The following is a 23,494-nucleotide window of genomic DNA, read 5'->3' as shown; positions in this document are numbered from 1 at the left end:
TTACATTTCCTAAATTAGCTGTCTGCACACAAATACATACCTTTATATATTTCTAGCCAATATTTGCATAAAAACAGATACTTTGCTTGCATATATTGCAATACAGGTGTTTTACATCAAAGTGATCCCTCACTAGCCACACAGCAGAACTAAAGAAATGTTTGTGCTCAAATTAATTTCTACAGTTCTTCTGTATGGTTCAGGTCCAGGGGCGGACGGACAACTCATGGGACCCCCAGGTAATAGGGGATCATGGGGCCCATGTGTGCTTGCCCAAACTCAAAAAAGCCTATGAAAAAGATACCAGGGGCATCTCATAGGGCCCCCTACTGACCCCGGGCCCTCGCGCAGTGCCCGAGTTTCCAGATGGTCAGTCCGCCCCAGTGCAGGTCAGTGACTAGACCAGATTCTGTAGCTATGTATGCTTCTGTTACTATAATATAGTTGGCCAGCTTGAACATGTATTGCAATATATGCAAACCAAGAAAATCTTAGCAAACGTTTGCTTAAAACAAGTAAAGGTGTATAGCAGTATGCAGAGAGTAATTCAGACTCTTCATTGGAGAGAGGAGGAAAGAGTGGCAGACAAGCGAACGAGAATAATAAATAAAAAAAACATGGCAAGAGAGAAAGAAAGTGTAGGGGAGAGAGAGAGAGAGAGAGAGAGAGAGAGAGACTAGTGGATATTTAGATGTAACCACAGACATTTTTCCAGCTTTGTTGCTGGAATCACCATTACTTGAATTTTAGCTTCAGATATAAATGTTGTTTCTCACAGCCACCACTGAAAAGCAGTGCAAGACTTATTTATGCTTAGTCCTGCCCCTCTAGCACCATGAAAAGAGAATAAAGATTTTTTTTGTTTTGTTTTCCAGGGGCTTTAAAATCTGTCAAAAGCACACCAAAAACTTGTTTCAAGGCTATATGGAATCTGCGCGTTTAAATGTTTTAATGCCCTCATGGGCTCATCAACAACTGCACTAATATGTATAAACTTTGAGAAACTATTGCAAAAAAAAAACACAGCAAAAAACACACACATACACACACACACAACACACAAAAAATAAAGTTTAAAATATATCTTCTAGCATAAACTTGATTAGTAATCTAATGAAAGCTCTTCTATACCCTTCTTTTGCCCCTTTAAAATGTCTAAGAACAGGAAAAGGAATCCACATAGAATCTGAATTTCTGTACAGGTATGAGCACTTGTACATGTAAAACTTTATTTTACATATCAAATTTGTACAAATATTAACAGCCTGCATTGATAGTTCATATACAACATGTCAGGGAGACCAGGAGTCTCTGGAGTACTACAAACCTGTATACCAAATATAAAAAGACATTTCAAATAAATTATTTAAACGATTTTTATATTTCCTGAGCATTTTATTAAAATCAGTAAATCTATAAAAATTCAGTAGTCCAATTTAAGGTAATTTAGGGCTTTTGTATAAAAAGTGATAATGGACATTCTTGTTGCCTGCAGGCAACAAAAATCAGTACCAACTACCATTTCCTCAGTTAAAAAAAAAAAAAATGAATGTTGACTGATTGCTATGGGCTACCAGAAGTTTGCTTATTAGCACAATTTTCATACACAACTTGTGCCAGTGAATACAAAGGAGTTTAAAGTGTTACTAAACCCACAACAGTAAAATCAGTCTGTATATGCAGTAAAACATTCTTGTTATACTCACTGTGGAACCTAAGGGGTTAATCCCGTAGCAGTTTATATTTACTAAAATAATTGCACTTCCATGTTCTATGTACTGTGGGAGACCAGATATAGTGACTGCAGGGTCCTGGGTTTAGTAACACTTTAACTGCTTTGTAAAGCAAACAATTTCATGAGCAGGATTAAATTACGGATTTGTTTTATACAATATACTTCATACTGTTTTTTGAGTTTCATAAGATGTAAACCATCAAAATGGATTCCAAGGTTAAGCAAGCTACACACGTATAGAGAAGGACACCTGCCCCAACCCAGATAGGCCAATGTTTGACTAGATATACACAGACACACACCTGTATAGTTTGAAGGGTTTCATGAGTAAAGGACATCTGATAGGCTACGGACCAATTTTACAAATAAAGCCTAAAATAGAGCTGGACAATTATCAGGAGCCAGGTATCCAACGCTCTTTACAAATTACAGCGGGCACCTAACTTTTGGAGGTTCTCTCTACTTGTGGTCAATAAAGTTTGCTCCTAAAAAAAATGGTGCTGGCTCCTGGATTGGACACACTTACACTTCCTGAATTCCATATTAGTTTGCCCACCCTGGTCTAAAATATCCATTAAAGGGTAGCTTTAAAGTAAAACTGCATATCTTGGATGCAGTTATACTTACATTATATTCACCCTTTCTGTCCTGGATCAAGAGATATACATTACTGACTAAAGCACACAGTTGCCTGTCAAAAAGTTCCTAACAGACCCACACCTGTGTCAAAGGATTGAATGGGAGTGCCGGACACATGCGCCAACCCAACCAGAACCATTTGGACAAGTGGTTGTGTGATCTAATGAGCAATATTCTTCTGGATTGGGGGAAGGGAAGTGTAAGACTGGCAGGGGGGCTGCAGGCCAAGACAGAGGGACTATAGTATAGGTTTAACTGCACCAAATATGTAGGTGAATGACATGCACTGTGCCTCCATGGATATGCGCGTCACATATCCAAGAAGGCACTGTCTTTCATTCACGAAAAGAAGAGGGGGTGTGACTAGCGGTGAGTTATAGGAAGGCCCACATGCTAAGGCCACAAAAAGCGGCAGCCTGCTGATGATGTCTCGCAAGAACATGGCAGTGCAGGATCCGAGCGATGAAAGCAGAGGAGAGGATCTCAGCAGGACAATTCTGTGTCTGTTGGATGGATGAGTATCAGGATTGAGGACAACCCACAACCCAGTAAGCAGGGGTAAAAATAAATAAATAAAAAAATGGGGGTTTGTTTCCCAGCAACATAATTGTTTCCCAGCAACATTTTAGCTTTGGGTGGAAAAGAACAGCTTGATGGATACCCTTCAGATATTCAAGTGTCACCTTTTTCACACATCATTTTCTTTAATATTACATTGAAAAGAATCCATCACCCAGCATGATTTCCTCATTGAGCTACCTAATGGGAGATCTTTTGATACTGTAGTGCCTGAACAATACAAGTTGAGTTGCCAGAAGTGCCACTCTAGGACTCCCCCATCCCCAAGTAGACCTAACCACATTGGTGACAAATTGGGGAAAAATATAGCAGCTGGCTATCAACTGTATGAATGGATTAATTTTAGGATAAAAAACACCCGACTAGACTATTCAGACTGACATCTTACAAGTCAAATGACAATGTGCAGCATTAGCTGTCAAGACTAACAGCCTAGTCACAGCATTTAGTGTGGTGTGCTGTAGAAATGCACTAGTTACCGTAATTCACGGCAACAACACAAGTTGCAGTGTCATTCATTGTCAATGATTAATCCAACGCACTTTCGCAGCTTATGCATTGCAACGTACCACAACACATTACTATGCACTGCTGTGTGCTGCATCAGAGAAAAAAGAAAAGGAAAAATAAAAAACAGTGCATGGCTGATTTTATGGTCGATCTGTTGCACAGTGCTCATACATGTGTGGGGCTCATACACGTGCAACACAAAAGGTGTTAATGGGCCTGAAAGTACCTATGTAATATAACTCATAGCAGTTAGGTATTCGCTTTTATCAGACTGGCAAATATGTATTATGTTGTCAAATAGGTACTTTCAAATAAATGGTGCAATGATTATGAAAATTAAAATGTAACAGGTGGGGGTTCTATGGAGGAAACCACAGCTCAACTGTCCTGAAAGTTATATTTATCTAATGGCTTCAATACTTCTGAACCAGGATAAAGTAAGCAGATAGGGATCTACAATTTGACTTTCCACATGCTTGTTTTGGGAGTCCAACTCAAGTTGTGAAGCCCCAAGCCAGCCAGGCAACTAGAATTTTAAGGAGTTCAGTGATGACGGGGAGATTTACTAAAACTGGTGCTCTCTGAATCTGGTGCAGCTGTGCTTGTTAGCCAATCATCTTCTAACGTCAGTTTGTTCAATTAAGCTTTGACAATAAAACCTGTAAGGTGATTGGTTTCTATGCAAAGTTGCAACAGATTTTGCACTCTCCAGTTTTAGTAAATAACCCCCACAGTCTACATATCTCTCTCAGCTAGTGGTTCCTTTCAACTTCTGTTTGCTTGGAAACAGGATCTCTTTTGCTGTTGGCAAACTACAAATATTCAGAATTCATATGAACAGATAAGATTCTATTCACTGAAAACCACCTGAACAGCATACCTTACCCAAGAAAAACATAATGACCAATGCATGATTTTCACTTTTTAAAAGGCACTTCATGATTTGGTTAAACAGTCAATTGAAGAATTGAAGTGCATTACAAATGTATCGAACGGCAGCTTGGAGCCATCCTGACCACAGCATCATCATCTGTCTAGATCTGTATGACATGCAGGCAGACGCTAAGCAGGTTTGCACAGTTACAGCAGCAATAAAGGCACGATTTCCTGAATGTGGTCAAAGTTGGTAGATTGCAGCCAGGAATGTTATCAAAAAGGCAAAGTTTCCGCAGATGTATATTGTCAGCACAATCTTCTTAAAGGTGTGTCCCTGGCAATACAAAAACAACAGTCAGGCATAAGAGGGATCAATCAGGACACCCAACACAAGAAGAGACAGCAGTGCCCCCTGCTGCAGAGTATGTGAATTACAAGTGGTGAAGTCTAAGCAGGAAACCTCATAATAAAGTCCAAGAGTGATGCTGATCACAAAATGGGAGAACAGACTGAACTCAACCAAGCTCCAGTCAAAGAGTTTATGTTTTGGATAGTGCGAGTTAAAATTGTGACAAAGACAGGAAGACAAACAGCAATAAAGTTTTGTCAGGAATTCTAAACCTTCCCAACTTTAGAGAGATTTCACATATCTTCCTGTCCTTCCAGCAATAAAACCCAGCGGGGGCTTTAACTCTTTACATCAGCATTTCTCAGCCTTTTCAACACAGAGGAACACTTGAAATACATTTCTCAGGGAACCCCAGCTAAAAATCACTATATGTACAACTCATGATTCATCAGTTTGATGGTCAGTGAGAAGAATGCCCCTTACACCTGTGATCATTGGGAAGAATTACCCCCTTCTATCTATCCATTCAGTTGTATCCAACCCTTGGTGATTGCATGGACCATCACTCGTAAGCGACTTTTTCCATTAATTCTCTTAGCAATTATTTTTACAGGGTAGGTTGCCAGGTCTTTCCCCAACTATTTTTACAGGGTAGGTTGCCAGGTCTTTCCCCAACTATTTTTACAGAGTAGGTTGCCAGGTCTTTCCCCAACCCCTACCATGCAGGAGATCCCACATGGCCATGGATGAAACTAGGACAATATTAGACAGGAGCCAATTAACCTACCAGCATGTCTTTGGAGTGTGGGAGGAAACCCACACAAACACAAGAAGAACATGCAAACTCTATGCAGGAGGTGCCGTGGTCCAAATACTACAAGGCAGAAGTGCTAACCACTAAGCCACTGTTCCACCCATTACCCCCTTACAGATAGCTAAAAAGATCAATGGTATAAGTGGGAACTTATCTGAGAGGAAGAAATTGCTCATTGCTCAAGGAACCCCAAGCAACCTCTGGAGGAACCCTAGGGTTCCAGAGAACCCTGGTTAGGAAATCCTGATTACATGATATTTCAAACAAAGTAAGTTTTGTCTGGAACTGGGATTAAAGCTCTACAAATGAAAATGCACCAAAATGCATAGTTTTGTTACCATTCATTTTGGCTCATGTGTTAGCAAGGTGCATTGGAGTGCCATTAAGACTTAATGGCACCGCTGTTTGCCTGCACAGGTACTTCGCATGCAAAGGACACCCTACCTCAAAGGGGCCACTTGAAAACTGTCTGAGCTATTCTACAGCAAACAATCAACCTTTAACTTTTTTTCTTCGCTTTTTAACCCAAGTTTGAAGAATGACAATCTGAATTAAAGTAGAACAATAGGCAAAGCTTTTTTCCCCCTATTTTGGATAGAGTAAAGGAGGGTTATAACCCCTATCAGATTTTTTTTTTGTTATCTGTGTTCCATTGAGGAGATTTACCTTCACTTCCTGTCCCATAGCCAAACAGGAAGTAAAAGGAAATCCCTGCAAATTATGGAAATTCCTTGGGAGACACCCAGGTCACCAGAACTAGTGTCCCCATTGGAACATTTTCACCACGCCATTTTTTTAATTTATTATGGTGCTGATTTTTAACCACTTGCTACAGGGCACTTATGCCCCCTTCCTGCCCAGGCCAATTTCCAGCTTTCAGCGCTGTCACACTTTGAATGACAATTGCGCGGTCATACAACACTGTACCCATATGAAATTTTTGTCATTTTTTTGTGACAGATAGAGCTTTATTTTGGTGGTATTTAATCATCTCTAGGTTTTTTTATTTTTTCCTAAACAAACCATAAACCACTGAAAATGTTGAACAAAAAAAAGTTTTTTCTTAGTTTTTGTTATATAATTTGATATTTCTCCTTCACTGATTTGCGCTAATGAGGCTGCAGTGATGGGCACTGATAGGTGGCACTGATGAGCATTGACAAGCATCACTGATGGGCACAAAAGGCAGCACTCATATATGGCACTGACTGGCACTGTTAGGTGGCACAGACGGGCACTGATGCACACTGATAGGCGGCACTGACTGGCACCGATAGGAGGCACTGATTGGAAGCACTGATAGGTGGCACAGACTGGCACTGATGGGTGACACTGAAAGGCAGCTCAGATGGGCATGGATATGTGGCATTGATGTGCACTGGTAGGCATTGATATGTGGCATTGATGTGGCACTGATGGGCACTGGCAGGTGGCATGGATGAGCACTGACAACTGGCACTGATGGACACTGACAGGTGGCACTGCTGGGGCTACACAGATCATCAGGGCACACTGATCATCAGTGCCCTGATGATCAGTGCACATGTCCCCTCTGAGGGATGCCGATTACCGGCTGTGCTCTCCTCTCGAGCTGTCAGCGTGACAGCTCGTGAGGAGAGAAATGCAGATAACTGGCGTTTCCCAATTTACATGTGATCAGCTGTGATTGGACACAGCTGATCACATGACCAAGCCGACATCTTTGGCTCTTTCCGAGGGACACAGCGCACCACCAATCAGCAAGCTGCGTGCCCCTGGAGCTGCGCATGCGTGGTTAAAATGGGACAAAGTCATATGACGTCCTCCCAGAATGAGAGAACCGCCTTGCGCCCGTCATTACACTATATGGTGGGCGGGATGGAGGCGGTTAAACTATAGCTCAGAGATTCAGCTGTCACTTTCCCCCCAGTTAAAAGATAGAAAGTGTCCTTTTAGTTTATTTCCCCAAATCAAAAGAAACAATGCTTCCTTTTAGTTTCTTAAAATAAACAAAGCTTCCTTTAACTCCGGGGGAAGTGACAGGTAATCCTGTGAGCTATAGTGAAAAAAAAAAAAGCTGGCAATTGCATTTATAAATCGGTACCGACATACACTTTGTATTGCGAAAAAAATTTGTAAACAGAAGCATTATTTTCAATGTATATTCATTTGCAAACTGAAAATTACATTAACCGAGGCGTTTGTAAACTGAGGTACACCTGTAATTTCAGCCAATTGCTAGGGAGGAATATGCAGGCTTTTTACAATAGAAACATTTACAAAAGGTCTACAGGTGTTGAACGCATTTATGACTTTCAGCAAGAGACTTACCTCTTCCCCAGTAAAGGAAGGATTTAGCATCAGAGTCTGATCATCTGCTTTTCCAGATTCTGTGAGAAGCAGAAAAAGTAAAACATTTGTGTATATTCACAAAAATATAAAAGTATTTTAAAATAATAAATATGATTGACTTGTGTAAGATAGGTCATTAATCCGCAGACTACATTAACACAAAAAGTATTTCATTCACATGCAAGGCAACTAAGACAGCTATTACAGTGCAGCAATTATGACAGGTGTAGCTATTCTAGACATCAGTCACAGTGAAGTCAGGAGATGGTTGTGTTGTCCAAAAAAGGTCACAAGATCCATACCAGAGGTTTGTCTTATTTTGTACTAAAGCCAGGGGAACAAATTTACAGGTCTGGAATAATTCTATAAAGCTTAGCTAAACATAGGTTTAGAAAAGTTAAGAATAAAATATATACACTACTGTGCAAATGTTTTAGGCAGGTGTGAAAAAATGCTGTAAAATAAAAAGGTTATCAGAAATAAATAGTTTATTTTATCCATGAACAAAATGGAAAGGAAATTAACAGAGGGGAAATAATCCTAATCAAATCATTGTTTGATGTGACCATCCTGTGCCTTCAAAACAGCATCAATTCTTCCAGGTACACTTGCACACAGTTTTTGAAGAAACTCAGCAGGCAGGTTGTTCCAAACATCTTCGAGAACTAATCACAGACCATCTGTGGATGTAGGCTTCCTCCAATCATTCTGTCTCTTCATTTAATCACAGAAAGACTCAATGATGCGAAGATCATTGTGAGGCCAAACCATTACTTTGAGGGCTCTTGGTCCTTCTTTATACTGAAGATAGTTCTTAATGACATTGGCTTTGTGTTTGGGGTGGCTGTCCTGCTGCAGAATACATTTGGGGCCAATCACACATGGCATGATGGATAAGTATCTCTCTATATCTCTCAGCATTGAGGATACCATTGATCCTGATGAAATCTCCAATACCATTTGCAGAAATGCAGCTCCAAACTTGCAAGGAACCTCCACCATGTTTCACTTTTACCTGCAGACACTCATTGTACCGCTCTCCTGCCCTTCACTGGACAAACTGCCTCCTGCTACAGCCATGTATTTAAAATTGTAACTCATCAATCCAGAGCACCTGATGCCTTTTTTTCTGCACCCCCAGTTCCTAGGTTTTTATGCATAGTTGAGTTGCTTAGCCTGTTTGCACATCGAATGGCTTTTTGGCGGCAATTCTTTCATGAAGGATACTTATGGTCAGACTTCTCCAGACAATAGATGGTTGTACCTGGGTTCCACTGGTTTCCACCAGTTCTGTGCTGATTGTTGGCCATCTTCCGATGTCGCAAGGAAGTACAATGTGTCTTTAAGCTGCTACACTAAGTTTTCTAACCGACCACTGTGTCTAAGGTCCTCTTTATTGCCGATTTCTTTGTGGCTCTTTAAAAGAGCTTGAACAGCACACCTTGAAACCCAAGTCTGCTTTGAAATCTTTGCCTTGGAGAGACCTTGCCGATTGTGTCTTGTTGCTGTGCTCAGTCTTGCCATGGTGTATGACCTGTAATATGAAACTGCCTTCCACAACCTCATCTTGGTTGCAGAGTCTGGCTGTTCCTCACCCAGTTTTAAGCTTCCTACAGAGCTGTTTCTGTTAACGACTGCATTTCAACCTACACATAAAATTGATCATTAGCACCTGCTTTTTGTAACTGGTTAATCATACTCCTGACTCTAATCCTACAAAATCCCTAGCTGTGCAAGTGTACAGAGTGCGCAAGTGTAAGAATTGATGCTGGTTTGAAGTCAAAGGGTAGTCACAACCAAATAATTATATTTAGATTTTTCTTCTGTTTGTCACTTTGCATTTTGTCAATTGATAAAAATAAACAAAAATGAATTTTTATACATATATATATATATATATATATATATATATATAATTTTTTAAAATAATTTTTTACAGCATTTCTTCACAGCTACTTAAAACTATAATTATATATATATATTTTCCTTTCATTCATTCTTCTAGCTTAAAAAACAGGTTCTGTGATCGTAATAGTCAGAAGAGACTGCTGTCAACAAAACTCACCATGGCGCAGGTGACAGAAACTGTGCAGCTCCAGCAAGATGTCTATGCAGACATGCCATAGAACAAAGCCAACCATGGTGTAGGTGTCCCAAGGATCTGGGAGATCCAGAGCCTGCAAGTCCATACCCAAGAAGATTGCAGCCACTACAATAAAAAGGAAAAAAATATACTTTTTTTCAATGAAAATCAAATGCATATTAAAAGTTTAGATTCCCTAAACTATTTTTTCTATAAAGATTGTCATTACGCAGTGACACCACAATTCTGAACACATGTTGTTTAACCATTAGCCGCCCGGCCTATAGCCGTTTGGCGGCCGCAAAAATGGTTTAGCTTTCCGGGGTGTACACCATTTGGCGTCCTCCCGCACATGCGCAGTTCACGCGGTACCTCGGACACGGCCGATGACAGATCTGAGTACCGGCCCCCGTCTAGAGGAGATCTGTGTGGAGGAGTGGGCCAAAATCCCTGTTGCAGTGTGTGCAAACCTGGTCAAGAACTACAGGAAACGTTTGACCTCTGTAATTGCAAACAAAGGCTTCTGTACCAAATATTAACACTGATTTTCTCAGGTGTTCAAATACTTATGTTCAGCAGTGCAAGACAAATAAATTCTTTAAAAATCATACAATGTGATTTCCTGAATTTTTTTTTAAATTCTGTCTCTCAGAGTGGGAATGCACCTACAATGTGAATTTCAGACCCCTCCATGATTTCTAAGTGGGAGAACTTGCAAAACCGCAGGGTGTTCAAATACTTCTGTTCCTCTCTGTATGCCACCTACTTCTTGTCCCTGCTGTGGAGCAGACCCCTATCATGGATATATATTGGGGCTGCAATTTGCTATGCAAGTTTTGTTTGCTTTCCATATGAAACTCTGTACACGGGACTGTGACATTCAGTATCGTAATTTCAGCGCAATGTACAGGTTGGATGAACCTACCATTAGCGATTTTTTAAACAGCAAACATCAATTTTTTGTTTCTCCAAAGTTCAGCTTTAAAGGGTTACTAAACCCTCAACAGTAAATATCACTCTGTATATGTAGTAAAGCATGCTTGTTATACTCACTGTGGAACCTAAGGAATTAATCCTCTGCATCTGCTGATAGAACAGAGCCTTGGGGGCATGCTAGACATGCTTGGTTTGGGGTGTATTGCTAGAGTTTTTTCTTTTTCTTGGAAGAGTGCCTGTGATCAGTACTGGGCCAATCAATGCTGTCCAGATAGAGGGTCAGGGGTACTGCAGCCTCATAGGACAATCAGGGGAGAATGAAAACTCCTCCTACAAGCGTTAACCAGTGTTCTGCTGGACACTGTTAGAAGTCAAAAAAGATTGCTCTAACTGCTGATGAGAAAAGGCATTTTGCAGTTTATATTTACTAAAATAATTGCATTTCCATGTTGTGTGTAATGTGGGAGATCAGATATAGTGAATGCAGGGTCCTGGGTTAGTAACACTAAGGCTTGTAAGCAAACTTTTTTTTTCTCCAATAAAGCAGTCAAAACAGAGCTCCAGTCAGTTAAATCAGCAGCCACAAAAACTGTAGCTGCTGACTTTTAATAAACATCCACTCACCTGTCCCAGGATCCAAGGAGGTGCTCACCAGGGGAGTTCTCCACCCCTCTTGGTTCCAGGCACCAGTATATTAACTGTGGGCACCCGGCTATGACAGTTTGCAGCTTCACTGCGCATGCTGCACTGCGCATTTTGAATGGTCCCACAGTCTTTTGGGACATGTCCCAGATGACTGCAGGGAGGGAGGGGTGGTTGAGGGGGATGAGAACTTCCGCTCTGATCGCCTTGGCGGTCGGAGCGGAAATGGCAGTGCGTACCTGTCAAAACCAGTTATCTGCTCCCCCCACAACAAAAAAGTGCCAAATCTTCTAGCGTGGGGGAGGGGCCTTAAAGTGGAGCTTCACCCAATAGGGGAAATTCAGCTTTAAGGGCACGTTCACACTTGACTTTATTTCTAACTCTTGCCAAATGCCCCTATAGAATTTGACAAGCAATTTTAACGCTCCGCAAACGCTCCAAAAACGCCCTATGCGCGGTTTTGAGGCGGTTGGTAGGTGTTTGTGGTGCGGTTTTAACGCTTGACAAACGCCTATAATGAAGTTTAAATGGTGTTAATGCTCCACAAACGTCTCGCAACTGCATCGCAACTGCACCAAAAACTCTGGCCAGGCGTTTGCGGAGCGGCACCATAGACTTGAATGGGAGGCTTCAACTCCTCCTGACTCGATCAGAGGTGTCCGTTTTGCCGTGACGCTAACGCTTCCGTGTAAACAGCACTGTGTGCTGCCGTGTGCAGAATTTTCAGAGGCGTTTGAGAAGCGTTAAAAACACTTCCCAAACGCCTGTCTGATACCTGCTGACAGAGCTAGTGTGAACATAGCCTAAGTTAAGCTGGTAATCATGAAAACAGAGCCCCCAGCCCCATCTGGTAGTTGGAAAAGGTAATAATAAATATATTACATTTTCAAGATGTCATTATCTACTCAATGGAAAAAAATCTATTTTGTACTAAATGAAGAAAATATATACAGAAATAATATAATGCTTGTACATGTTTAATATATGCTTGCTCAGTCAAACTTAAGCAGGTATGTTTAAAAAAAAAACAAAACTAAATATTTAGGTGGCACGGTTGTCTGTACAAATCTGACCCACCCCCTCTTCCCATGTAACATCAGTGGTGAACCTTATGGCCTGTGTCTAGGGGCTTTTGTTTGTGCCAGAACTGCTGCTCTCCTCATACAAGTCAATGGTATTGCACAAAGCAGTTTGAGGCAGGTTGCCGCAGCATAGAAGATCAACTGCAGGTCTAAAGAAGGCCAACTGTCAATGACCTCAGAAGCGTCTCAAACTGATGTCAAATGCAGGCTGAATGCACCTGACAGTAAGCAGCATCTGTCCTACAACACATGCTGAAATCCCATCAATGCCGTGGAAGGTGAAGAGTATAAACCATATATAATATGGCATACCTGCTATAATTCTGGCAGCTGTGCCTCCTCCCCAGTGTGTCCAGTTGAAAATAGATCTCCTATATCAACAAAAAACATTTTGTAAAATTTGAAAATATATAGGAAATGAATATACTGTAGTTGAACAGTTGTATGTAACCAGACCAACCAGTAACCAGACATTATTGGCTTACTTAGGCTCTGCTTACATATGGGAGTTTTGAATCACACAATTACAGCAGAACTGCAGCGCGTTTTTAGGTACCATTAAAATGAATAGCACTTTAAAATGCTAAAATGACAAATCGCAAAACACAAATTTAGAGTTTTTTGAAATCCCGGGACAAATCATGGTAATTCTACCTGTGATTCAAAAATGCCCATATGCAAACAGAGCCTAAAAAAAAGGAGGATTTCAAATCTGTCTAAACAACTGTCCCACTCAGAATGATAAGTAGACAGGAATATGCCTGACCTAGACATGAGATTCTAAAAATCTGTATTTGCATGAAGCCTACATACCCTCTACTGGGGCACAATGTACTGCAGAGTGGCAGGCAAGAAGGACTGTACCAGGGGTGCACTGACAACTCATGGGGCCCCCGGGCAACAAGAGATCATGGGGCCCCTGTGTCCTCACCCACACTCAAATCACACCCAAAAAAGTACCAGGGGCACCTCATGGGGCCTCCTACTGACCCCAGGCCCCCGGGCAGAGCCCGAGTTCCCAAATGGTCAGTCTGCCCCTGGACTGTACACAATTATACCTTTTTGGTAATAGTTTATTTTGATTCAAGCAGTACTGAAAAAAGGCAACAGCAGGTATTACACTGTACTTTCTACAAAATACAGACTTGGTACTTTGAAGACCTGTTATTTTCAGTTTGGGATCAACTTTATCGCCTTATGCCATAAAACATTCAACTTGTGCTGCTTGCCAGCTGTGAACAGATGACGCTGAGGTTAGAGCACAAAAGATGCTTCAAAACCAAGAAGAGGCATAAAGAAAGCTGTACACATACTGCGACAGGAGCGTCAGAGTGTAAATGGGGTAAATGATGCCGGGAAAGTCACATATAGCAGAGAGGCAAGTCAGCTGTGAAACAGACAGGAGAAGCCATAACAGATTGTTGTCTGAGCTGCACAACTGTGGAGAAACAGAGGTGGTTTGGGTGTGAACCATTTTGGGTCTGAATCAGAGGCTGAGACAGCCAGTCCCCAGCAGAGAAGCTGGGACTAAGACAAAGGTGTGCAACAAATAGCCAGAAGGCTGGTAAATCTTGCATTTCAACACTGTACTGAAATAACCCCTGCAAACCTAGAACTTTGTGTTCTCCTTCTCAATTGAGGATTAAAAGCTCAAAAATGTGCCTCATTAGGTAAACCAGGTAAAATCAATAAATAATTCCCCATTTGAAGCTGACCTGTTACAAATACTATTATTGATTACTTCACTAATCTGTTATCAGATTTCATCTTGCTTCTGCTTTTACTACAGTACCCACATTGGATTGGTGAAAATGAATACAATAGTGCACTTTGCATTTTAACCACTTGCCTACCGGGCACTTTTACCCCCTTGGTGACCAGAAATTTTCAGCTTTCAGTGCTGCTGCACTTTGAATGGCAATTGCACGATAATGCAACATTGTACCCATATGACATTTTTTCACACAAATAGAGCTGTTTTTATTTTTTGCACTATAAACAATAAAAAAAGAGCAAAAAATTTGAAAAATAAAAGCTTTTCTTTGTTTCTATTATAAAATTTTGCAAACAGGTAATTTTTCTCCTTCACTGATGTGCGTTGATGAGGCTGCACTGATAGACAGCACTGATGAGGCGGCACGGATAGGCAAAACTGATGGGCACTGATAGGCTGTACTGATGAGACAGCACTAGTGGGCATTGATGAGGAGGCACTGATAGGCAGCACAGATGGGAACTGATAGGCAGCACTGATGGGCACTGATGAGGTGACACGGATAGGGAACACTGATGGGCACTGATAGGCTGCACTGATGAGGCAGCACTGGTGGGCATTGATGAGGAGGCACTGATGATGCTGAACTAATATGCAGCAATGAAGGGTACTGACAGGCAGCACTGCTGGGCAGCACTGATGGGTGGCACTACTGAGCGGCATTGATTATCAGGGCACTGGTAATCAGTTCCCCGATTATCAGTGCGGGTGTCCTCTGTGATATTTGCTGATTATCGGCAGTACTTTCCTTGCGCTGTGACAGTGTGAGGAAAGTGCTATCGATAACTGGCAACTGTATTTACTTTGTGATCTGCTGTGTCATTGGACACAGCTCATCATGTATTAAAAGGGTGTTGTGATTGGCCTTTTACTGTGTCATGTGACCAGCTGTGTCCGTAGGACACATGGTTGTAAAGTGGTTAAAACAACTCATTACTTTAACCACCTTCCGCCTGCCCTATAGTACAAGGACGGGCGCAAGGTGGTTCTCTCGTTCTGATAGGACGTCATATGACGTCCTACCATTCTCACTGTGCATGCGCGGCTCAGGGAGCGCGCAGCTCGGCGATCGCCGGTCCGCTGTGTCCCTCGGACACAGCGGATCACGGAAAGAACCAAAGATGTCAGTTCGGTCATGTGATCAGCTGTGTCCAATCACAGCTGATCACATGTAAACACGGAAATGCCGGTTATCGGCATTTTTCTCCTCTCGAGCTGTCACGCTGACAGCTCGAGAGGAGAGAGGAGCCAATAATCGGCTTTCCGCGGAGGGGACACGTACACTGATCATCAGGGCACTCATGATCAGTGTGCCCTGATGATCAGTGTGGCCCCAGAAGTGCCACCTTTCAGTGCTCATCAGTGCCACGTGCCAGTGCCCATCAGTGCCACATCAATGCCACATATCAATGCATACCAGTGCACATCAATGCCACATATCAGTGCCCATCTGAGCTGCCTTTCAATGTCACCCATCAGTGCCAGTCAGTGCCACCTATCAATGCCAATCAGTGCCACCTATCAGTGCTGCCAATCAGTTCCACCTATCAGTGTCAGTCAGTGTGGCCTATCAGTGCCAGTCAGTGCCGCCTATCAGTGCCACCTATCAGTGCCATATATCAGTGTCATGTATCAGTGTCCATCAGTGATGCCTGTCAGTGCACATCAGTGCAACCTACCAGTGCCTCCTCATCAGTGCCCACCAGTGTCCATCAGTGCAGCCTATCAGTGCCCATCACTGCAGCCTCATTAGCACACATCAGTGAAGGAGAAAAATCACTTATTTACAAAACTGTATAACAAAAACTAAGAAAAAACTTTTTTTTTCAAAATTTTCAGTGGTTTTTGGATTGTTTAAGAAAAAATAAAAATCCCAGAGGTAATTAAATACCACCAAAAGAAAGCTCTATCTGTCTCAAAAAATGATAAAAATTTCATATGGGTACAATGTTGCATGACCGCACAATTATCATTCAAAATGTGACAGCGCTGAAAGCTGGAAATTGGCCTGGGTAGGAAGAGGGTATAAGTGCCCTGTAGGGTAGTGGTTAAAATAATATTATGCCTTAACATTTTTATGGCCTCGCAGTTTCCACCGCCCCTCAGAAAAGTGAACCATGGTGGATCGCTGTTTAGAGGGTGGTAGAGCAGTGGTTTCCAGGTATTCAAGAGGCAATACTGTTGCCTCCTCAAACTTTTTCTTTTCAGTTGAAGAGGGGTTTTGTAGTGAAATGCTGTGTCTTAAACCATGCGTCTGGCTTGCACTTGTGACCCATTGACATCTTGGGAGAGTTTAACAAGCCGCCTGTCAACTTTAGAATGCCAATTTAAATTTGCAGTGGCTGCGACATGTGTAGGACCCCCTCCAGCTGCATATTGTTATGCTTTCAGTAGGTAGTTGAAGGAGCGGGCAGTAAAATGGGGCTTAAAGTTGTAGTAAACTCTATTTTTAATATAAAATATATTTTTAAATATCTCCTAAAACATGCACCATTTAGGAGATATTCTAGTGATCTGCAGCAGGTGACATCAGTGGCGCAAGCACTCTGAAGGAACAGCATACGTGTGCCGTTCTTTCAGAGCTCTGTGCCCTGGCCGTGACTCCCATGCGCATGCACAGGAGTGACTTCATTGCAGCTCAGCCATTCAAGTGACCGGAGCCTGCAAACCCAGAAGGACAACTGGTGAAGATGGAATGTGCTAACATATGTGCTAGCATGCAATGCATACTAGAACATTATGCCTTTACTTTTCAGGGAGAGTTTATTCTTCTTCTTCTTCAACATTTACTACTGCTTTAACTGTCTGTTTTTACTGTCCCCTGCCACCCTTGTAAAATGAGGCCTTAAAACACCCCTCAATCTAAAAAAAAAATAAATGAATAGGCTACCACTGCTGATTTATAAATGCTGCCTGGCTGCCCCAACTTGAATTTCTTGAACTGCTGACCTGAAACAAGCATGCATGTCAGAAGGGCTGAATTAACTTGATGAATACTTGTTCTAGATCAGAAATACTGAAACTCTCTCAGTGGGTCAGCTTGACAACCAGTTAGCCTTTTCCAGAAGCATGTTAGCAGCAGCAGCCTCTGCATTTCTCTAATGGCGCATCAACAACTACTTTATTGAAAAACATTTGTTGTAGCAGATTTTATACCTGGGACTAGAAGGCGGAGGTCTGAAGATTGCAATCACAGGCTGAAGAACTGCCAGAGCCATAACAATGCAGCCCAAATACGGATGATACCCTGCCCGCTGCAAAACAAAAGAGCATTTCATTATCAAACATGACTAATGGTCTTCCAAGGTCTTATCAGGGAAAAAAAAAAGCTACCTTCATGTACCCCATAGCAGCACTTTCCATGCAGACACACCCCTGTCAATTCCCAATTCCATACTGAAGTACATTTTTATTGTACAGACACACAGTATTTGCTCTAGTAAGTGTAGAAAAAGAATAAAGCATCCAAGCATTGTCCTTTTAATCTGTAGGCATCTCCCTGGGGGAGTAAAATTTGGTCCGGCAACATGAAGACCAGCAAATGCAATACTCAGGGTGTGTCCACACATTTCACTAAATATCTACTATATAATGCAAGAAGTAAATTATGGGGGGGTGCCAAAAGTTAGAATAATTTCAGCCAATTAACTTGATAGGTTATGGGGGAGTAGGAATAGCCCCAGCAAACTAACTTATTGTATTGTGGATTATCCGTCCGTCTTGAAGGCATGCAAATATCTTCTGAACAGGACTACCCTTTATTCTACCTTTTCTTGCACAAGTATAGCAGGGTATTATGGGTTTATTTACTAGACTCAAGCTACCTTCATGTCACTGGAAAGAATACAGCGATACATCATTGTGCTTGTTTTTTTAAATCAAACTTGGGCAATATGACAAGCAACCACTACTTGCTGAACATCTGTCAAGAAAAGAGCTCAAGGCAAATCTCTAATTGGTGCAGCAAAACACACACAATTCTGTTTCTCTCACTGATGGCTTAAAGTGGTTGTAAACACTGAACATCTCCCCTAGTCCCCTCTAATATTCACCTAAGCCCCCTCTCAATCTAGCGATGTGCACTGGAGTCTCGGCTACCCCAGACTCCCTCTCCGCATTGGCTAAGGCAGCATCGGGAACCATTGGCTCCCGCTGCTGTCAACCACAGCCAGTGCGCCAATGAGGAGAGAGTGGGCGGTGTCGCAAACATACGCAACAGAGACTGACGTAGTCTGCCATTTTGTTAAGAGTAGCCATGTTATTCCCTGATTCTCCTTCCCCCTCCCTTCCTGAGAGGCACAGTGACAGATGTGTGTGTGGACTGTTTATGAGTCATTGGCCAGCCAAGGCATTTCTAGCTCAGTGCCGAGCTGTCTGTGAAAGCTGTATCCTTTCTCACCTGGGAAGAGATAGGACCAGCCTTCCCAAGAGAGCTGGAGTCTCACTGGCCAAAGTACCTGTGTAGTTTCACGCCTCGTGAAGGGATAGCGGAGCCTTCCCAGGAGTTGAAAGGGACTCTGAGCTAATAAACCTAGCTCAGCGTAGGTGACAGAATTAGATAAACACTTCTCAAATCAATTTTTCCCCTATGTCTCATATCTTGGAATATGGAAGACTTACATAAAAACCGGACACCCAGTCAAATGGCCAATGAGCGGGCGAACAGTTTGATGGGTCACTCGCTTATCTCGGACCATCAGGGGAGCCAAAACATAGAACTCATGAACCATGCAATATATACTTTCATAATTCATATCTAAATAATCCTCACACTTGTCTGTATAATAATATACCCGCGAGTGGACTATAGCTTGTGCAGATGGAAAGTTATGGACCAGAATATGATTTATGAAAGATGTTGGTTCCAGTTTAGGGTTCCGCCTGACGGTTCCTCCCTAAACAGGGGATTGGTCTTTTACTTCAGAACCACCCCCTGCTGGGAAACTTTAAAGCAGGCTGTCAAGCCTAAGAGAAGTAAAGTTTGAAGAGATCTCCCGTTTTTAACATCAATATACCACCTGGGGAGATCTGTGCCTTTTGCTCTGAAACGTGGTCTGCTTCCATCCAAGGCTTAATGGCAAGTAACTTAACCCTTTAACTTCTTCCTGTTATCTCTTTGCTGTGCTGTTTTATTTATATATATATATATATATATATATATATATTAGTTACATCTTCTCTGTAAATATTTTTATTGCACCTGTTTGACCCTTTTAGTAATAAATCTCTCTTTCTGAAAGTGTTGAACTGTTTCTATATCTCTTAATTGCAATTTACAAATCCCTGCCTTTAAAGAGACGCTACTGTTTGTGTTAACCCTCTGTATAACAGGCCTGTATTATGACCGGGTTATGCAGTCGATTATATCAACCATTATAGTGTTATAGCTGAACGCGAGTTTCCTCTTTCTCTGATCAAAAAGGAGGTGGTGGCAGTGTGAAGGGGTTAATTGTGTAATTAACCTGACCCAGTAACAATCGATTCAGGCTGCTGGCACATCGATCAGTATCCATTAGCTGGAAAATCGTTGTGCAGGGTGCAGCATTGTTACGCACGTCACATCGCGGTTGTAGAGCGGTTAGCCCTTCGGTCACGAGTTTGGTGAGCAGGTCTGCAGACTGACGCCGCGATCGTGACAGGCGGGACGGAGCTTTGGCTCCGTGTGTAAATGGCCACATGGAGCAGAGGCTTGGGAGCATGTCTGCTTGAGTGCCCGCATAACAAGTTGCTTGGAACGCTGGCGGGGGACCTGAGAAGAGGAGGATCGGCGCTGCTCTGTGCAAATCCACTGCACAGAGTACGTAAATATGACATGTTTGTTATTTTTTTTAAAAATGACTAAATAATAATATTCCTTTAGTGTCAATTTAACTGCCTATCGCAAAAAGGAGATGGCTCGGATGAGATTGCAAGGATATTTCAGCACATATACAGTATGGTGCAAAAGTCTTAGGAAGGTGTACAAAAAAATACAGTAAAATTAAGAATGCTTTCAGAAATAAAAATAAACTATGAACACATACCAATTAACAAAATGGAAAGTAAATGAACAGAAGAGAAATCCAAATCAAATCAATTTTTGGTGTGATGACCAATCAGTATCCATTCTTCAATTCTTCTAGGTACACTTGCACACAGTTTTTAAAAGGAACTTGGCAGGTAGGCTCTTCTAACCACAGATTTTCTATGGATGTAGGCGGTCTCAGATCGTTCGGTCTCTTCCTGTAATCCCAGAAAGAGAGACAGACTGACTAGGTTAAGATCAGGGTTCTGTGGGAACCCAACCACCACTTCCAGGACTCCATGTCCTTCTTTATTCTAAAGATATTTCTTAATGACATTGTCTATATCTTTGGGGTGGTTGTCATGCTGCAGAATAAAATTTGGGGCCAATCACACGCCTTCGTGATGGTATAGCATGATGAGGTAGTTAGGACACATTTGCTCCTAACCAAATCTCCAACACCATTTAAGGAAATGCACCCCCAAACTTGCAAGGAACCTCCACCATGTTTCACTGTTGCCTACAGACACTCATTATTGTACCGCTCTCCTGCCCTTCAGTGAACAAACTGCCTCCTGCTACAGCAATATAATTAAAATTTTGATTCGTCAATCCAGGGCACCTGCTGCTTTTTTCTGCACCCCAGTTTCTATGTTTTCGTTCATAGGACATGGAAACAAAGCTATGTGACTCAACTATGCATGAAAATATAGGAACTGCGTTTCAGAAAAATGACAGCAGGTGCTCTGGATTGATGAATCAAAATTTGAAATATTTGGTTGCAACAAAAGGAAGTTTATTTGCTAAGGGCTGGAGAGTGGTACAATAAGTGTCTGCAGGCAACAGTGAAGCATGGTGGAGGTTCCTTGGAAGTTCGGGGCTGAATTTCCTTAAAAGTAGTTACGGATTTGGTCAGGATCAATGGTGTCCTCAATGCTGAGAGATACAGGCAGATACTTATCTTTCATGCCATATCATCAAGATTTGTGTATGATTGGCCCCAAATTTATTCTGCAACAGGACAATGACCCCAAATATACAGCCGATGTCATTAAGAACCATCTTCGGTTTAAAGAACAAGGAATCCTGAAAGTGATGGTTTGGCCCCCACAGAACCCTGATCTCAACCTTATTGAGTCTGTCTGAGATTACATGAAGAAACAGAAGGATTTGAGGCAGCCTATATCCACAGAGGATCTGTGGTTCGTTCTCCAGGATGTTTGGAACAACCTACCTGCCGAGTTCCTTCAAAAACTGCGTGCAAGTGTACTTAGAAGAATTGATGCTGTTATGAAGGCAAAGTGTGGTCACACCAAATATTGATTTGATTTAGATTTCTCTTCTTACCATTTACCTTCCATTTTGTTAATTGGCAAAAATAAACCTATTAACACTTTTTCCTTGTTCCCCGATTCTTCTTTTAGGCATCATGCACACACATGGTGAGAAGACGTTTTCCCACACACTGAGCTGCAGGTGCCACCTACAGCCTCCATACAAGTGAATAAGTGTACACCACATTTATAACTCTCCAAACCTTTCCTTTTCATTTAACCTAATCCCCAATACCTTGCTTAAGATCACTAATATAGCATAAGAATTACATATGAAAGTCCACTCAGTCCATATACCCCATCCCTGACTGTAGATGCCGCTTATTCTTGTATGCAAATCTGATTATCAAAGTTGGATCATTACGAAGCAGATTAGCAGTCCTGAAATCTAATATTGCTAATAAGAAATTAATTGAGTGGCCTCTGATACTTAGAAGTATCTACTTTCCACAAGCACAGTACTCACTTATGTTGAAGGACAACATCTGCTTAATGGGTTCAAGACCTTTTAATGTGAAACTGTCAGTAACATAAAATTGGAAAGTACTGAGGCAAATTCAGAATGATAGAGATAGCGATGAGATAGAAAAAAAAAAAAGAATGAAAGAAAAACCTTTGGTGCTTTACAACTGGTTAGATTTACTATTTCTCACAATACAAGTCAGGATTCATTGAGTCACTAAAAACATTGCCCAACCTGTGTTACTGATAACTTCATTTTTAAAGTAGAGTTGCACAGGTAGCACCTTTTATTGGACATCTAAAAGCTCTATCTAGCTAATATGAAAGCCCTATTAAAAGTGGATTTGAAGAATAACTGGAATCCCACACTTCCATCCCAGTATCGTGTAGATGACTAAATTTATTTCCAATGCCGATTGTGATCATAGGAGATCTCACAAGAAATCCCCCAACCACTAAAAGTATGTGTTGCTCAAGTCATCATTGGGTTGTCTCAATCCAAGACATTAGTGCTTAGGTCCTAAAATTTCAATTGGAAGCATGGGGATAGCTCCAATTCAGATTTTTCCAGTTCTGTTTAAGAGCAAGCACTGCAAGAACTCACAATATGCACCCACTTAAAATAGACTATCATTTCCCTTTAGTGAGTCTATGTCATGTGTAGTTCAATCTTACTGCACGATCCAAACTTTGGACACACTATGAACAACTGTACTATGACAGAGATCATATTTTCTCTTACATTACTCCATTTATGACGGTATAAGAAAGGAAGGACAAAAGCCACTGCTGTGAGAATCACTGTGGTCACCATTAGAATGCGATGCACCTAGTAAAAGAAAAAAAACAGTTGGACTCTCACAAGTAACATTTTGGACTACGTATATTAAAGCAGAAATAGTTACATAAGGGGAAGAATTTGACTGGTTTCAGCAGTTCCACTCCACTGGTTGGACATGGAGACCCTCTGGCTTCTGCCGAATCTAAATGGCCATCTGGTAGAGGCTGCTAGTGTCTAATTCACAAGCTACATGCCATTTTCAAGAAAATGAAGAAGCTGTTCAACATCATTATGGGTGAAGTGATGGCTGAGGAAGAAGTATGCAGCTTTTTAGCCACATCTAATCAAAACTGAATTGCTGCGCTGTGGGTCCTCCTGGCACATGGCAGAGGGATAGGTATCTGACAAGCCCAAAGTGTCAAATACTAGCAGCAGCCAGAGATCTGCAACACAATGGAGTTTTAAATCTCCACCTACTAAAAACGGCTACAGATAATTTCAAGGAGAAACACCCATACTTTACAAAAGAAAAACCCAAAAAAGAGAAAAAAAAAAACACCACA

The 23,494-nt window shown here is 41.7% G+C and overlaps 1 protein-coding gene across 1 annotated transcript in view; it reads right to left on the bottom strand.

Annotated features, from left to right (window-relative positions):
* Window positions 1-1,187: 1,187 nt before the first annotated feature.
* The window catches only part of LOC149462176 (ferric reductase 1-like), a 61,195-nt gene continuing 38,888 nt past the window's right edge, over window positions 1,188-23,494 (bottom strand). The window contains exons 11-16 of the mRNA XM_089677266.1: window positions 22,893-22,979; window positions 17,507-17,604; window positions 12,889-12,947; window positions 9,899-10,042; window positions 7,813-7,871; window positions 1,188-4,673 (exon numbers count right to left, since the gene is read on the bottom strand). Coding sequence (XP_089533392.1) covers window positions 4,581-4,673; window positions 7,813-7,871; window positions 9,899-10,042; window positions 12,889-12,947; window positions 17,507-17,604; window positions 22,893-22,979 — 540 coding nt within the window. The 3' untranslated portion in view covers window positions 1,188-4,580. The remainder of the gene's footprint in view (window positions 4,674-7,812; window positions 7,872-9,898; window positions 10,043-12,888; window positions 12,948-17,506; window positions 17,605-22,892; window positions 22,980-23,494) is intronic.

This window comes from Staurois parvus, unplaced genomic scaffold (genome assembly GCF_062004578.1).
Source record: "Staurois parvus isolate SC_StPar_1 unplaced genomic scaffold, SC_StPar_1.0 ptg000183l, whole genome shotgun sequence".
NCBI classification, from domain to species: domain Eukaryota; kingdom Metazoa; phylum Chordata; class Amphibia; order Anura; family Ranidae; genus Staurois; species Staurois parvus.
The sequence above is the reverse complement of the archived record's forward strand: the minus strand, read 5'-3'. Positions and strand labels throughout refer to the sequence as shown.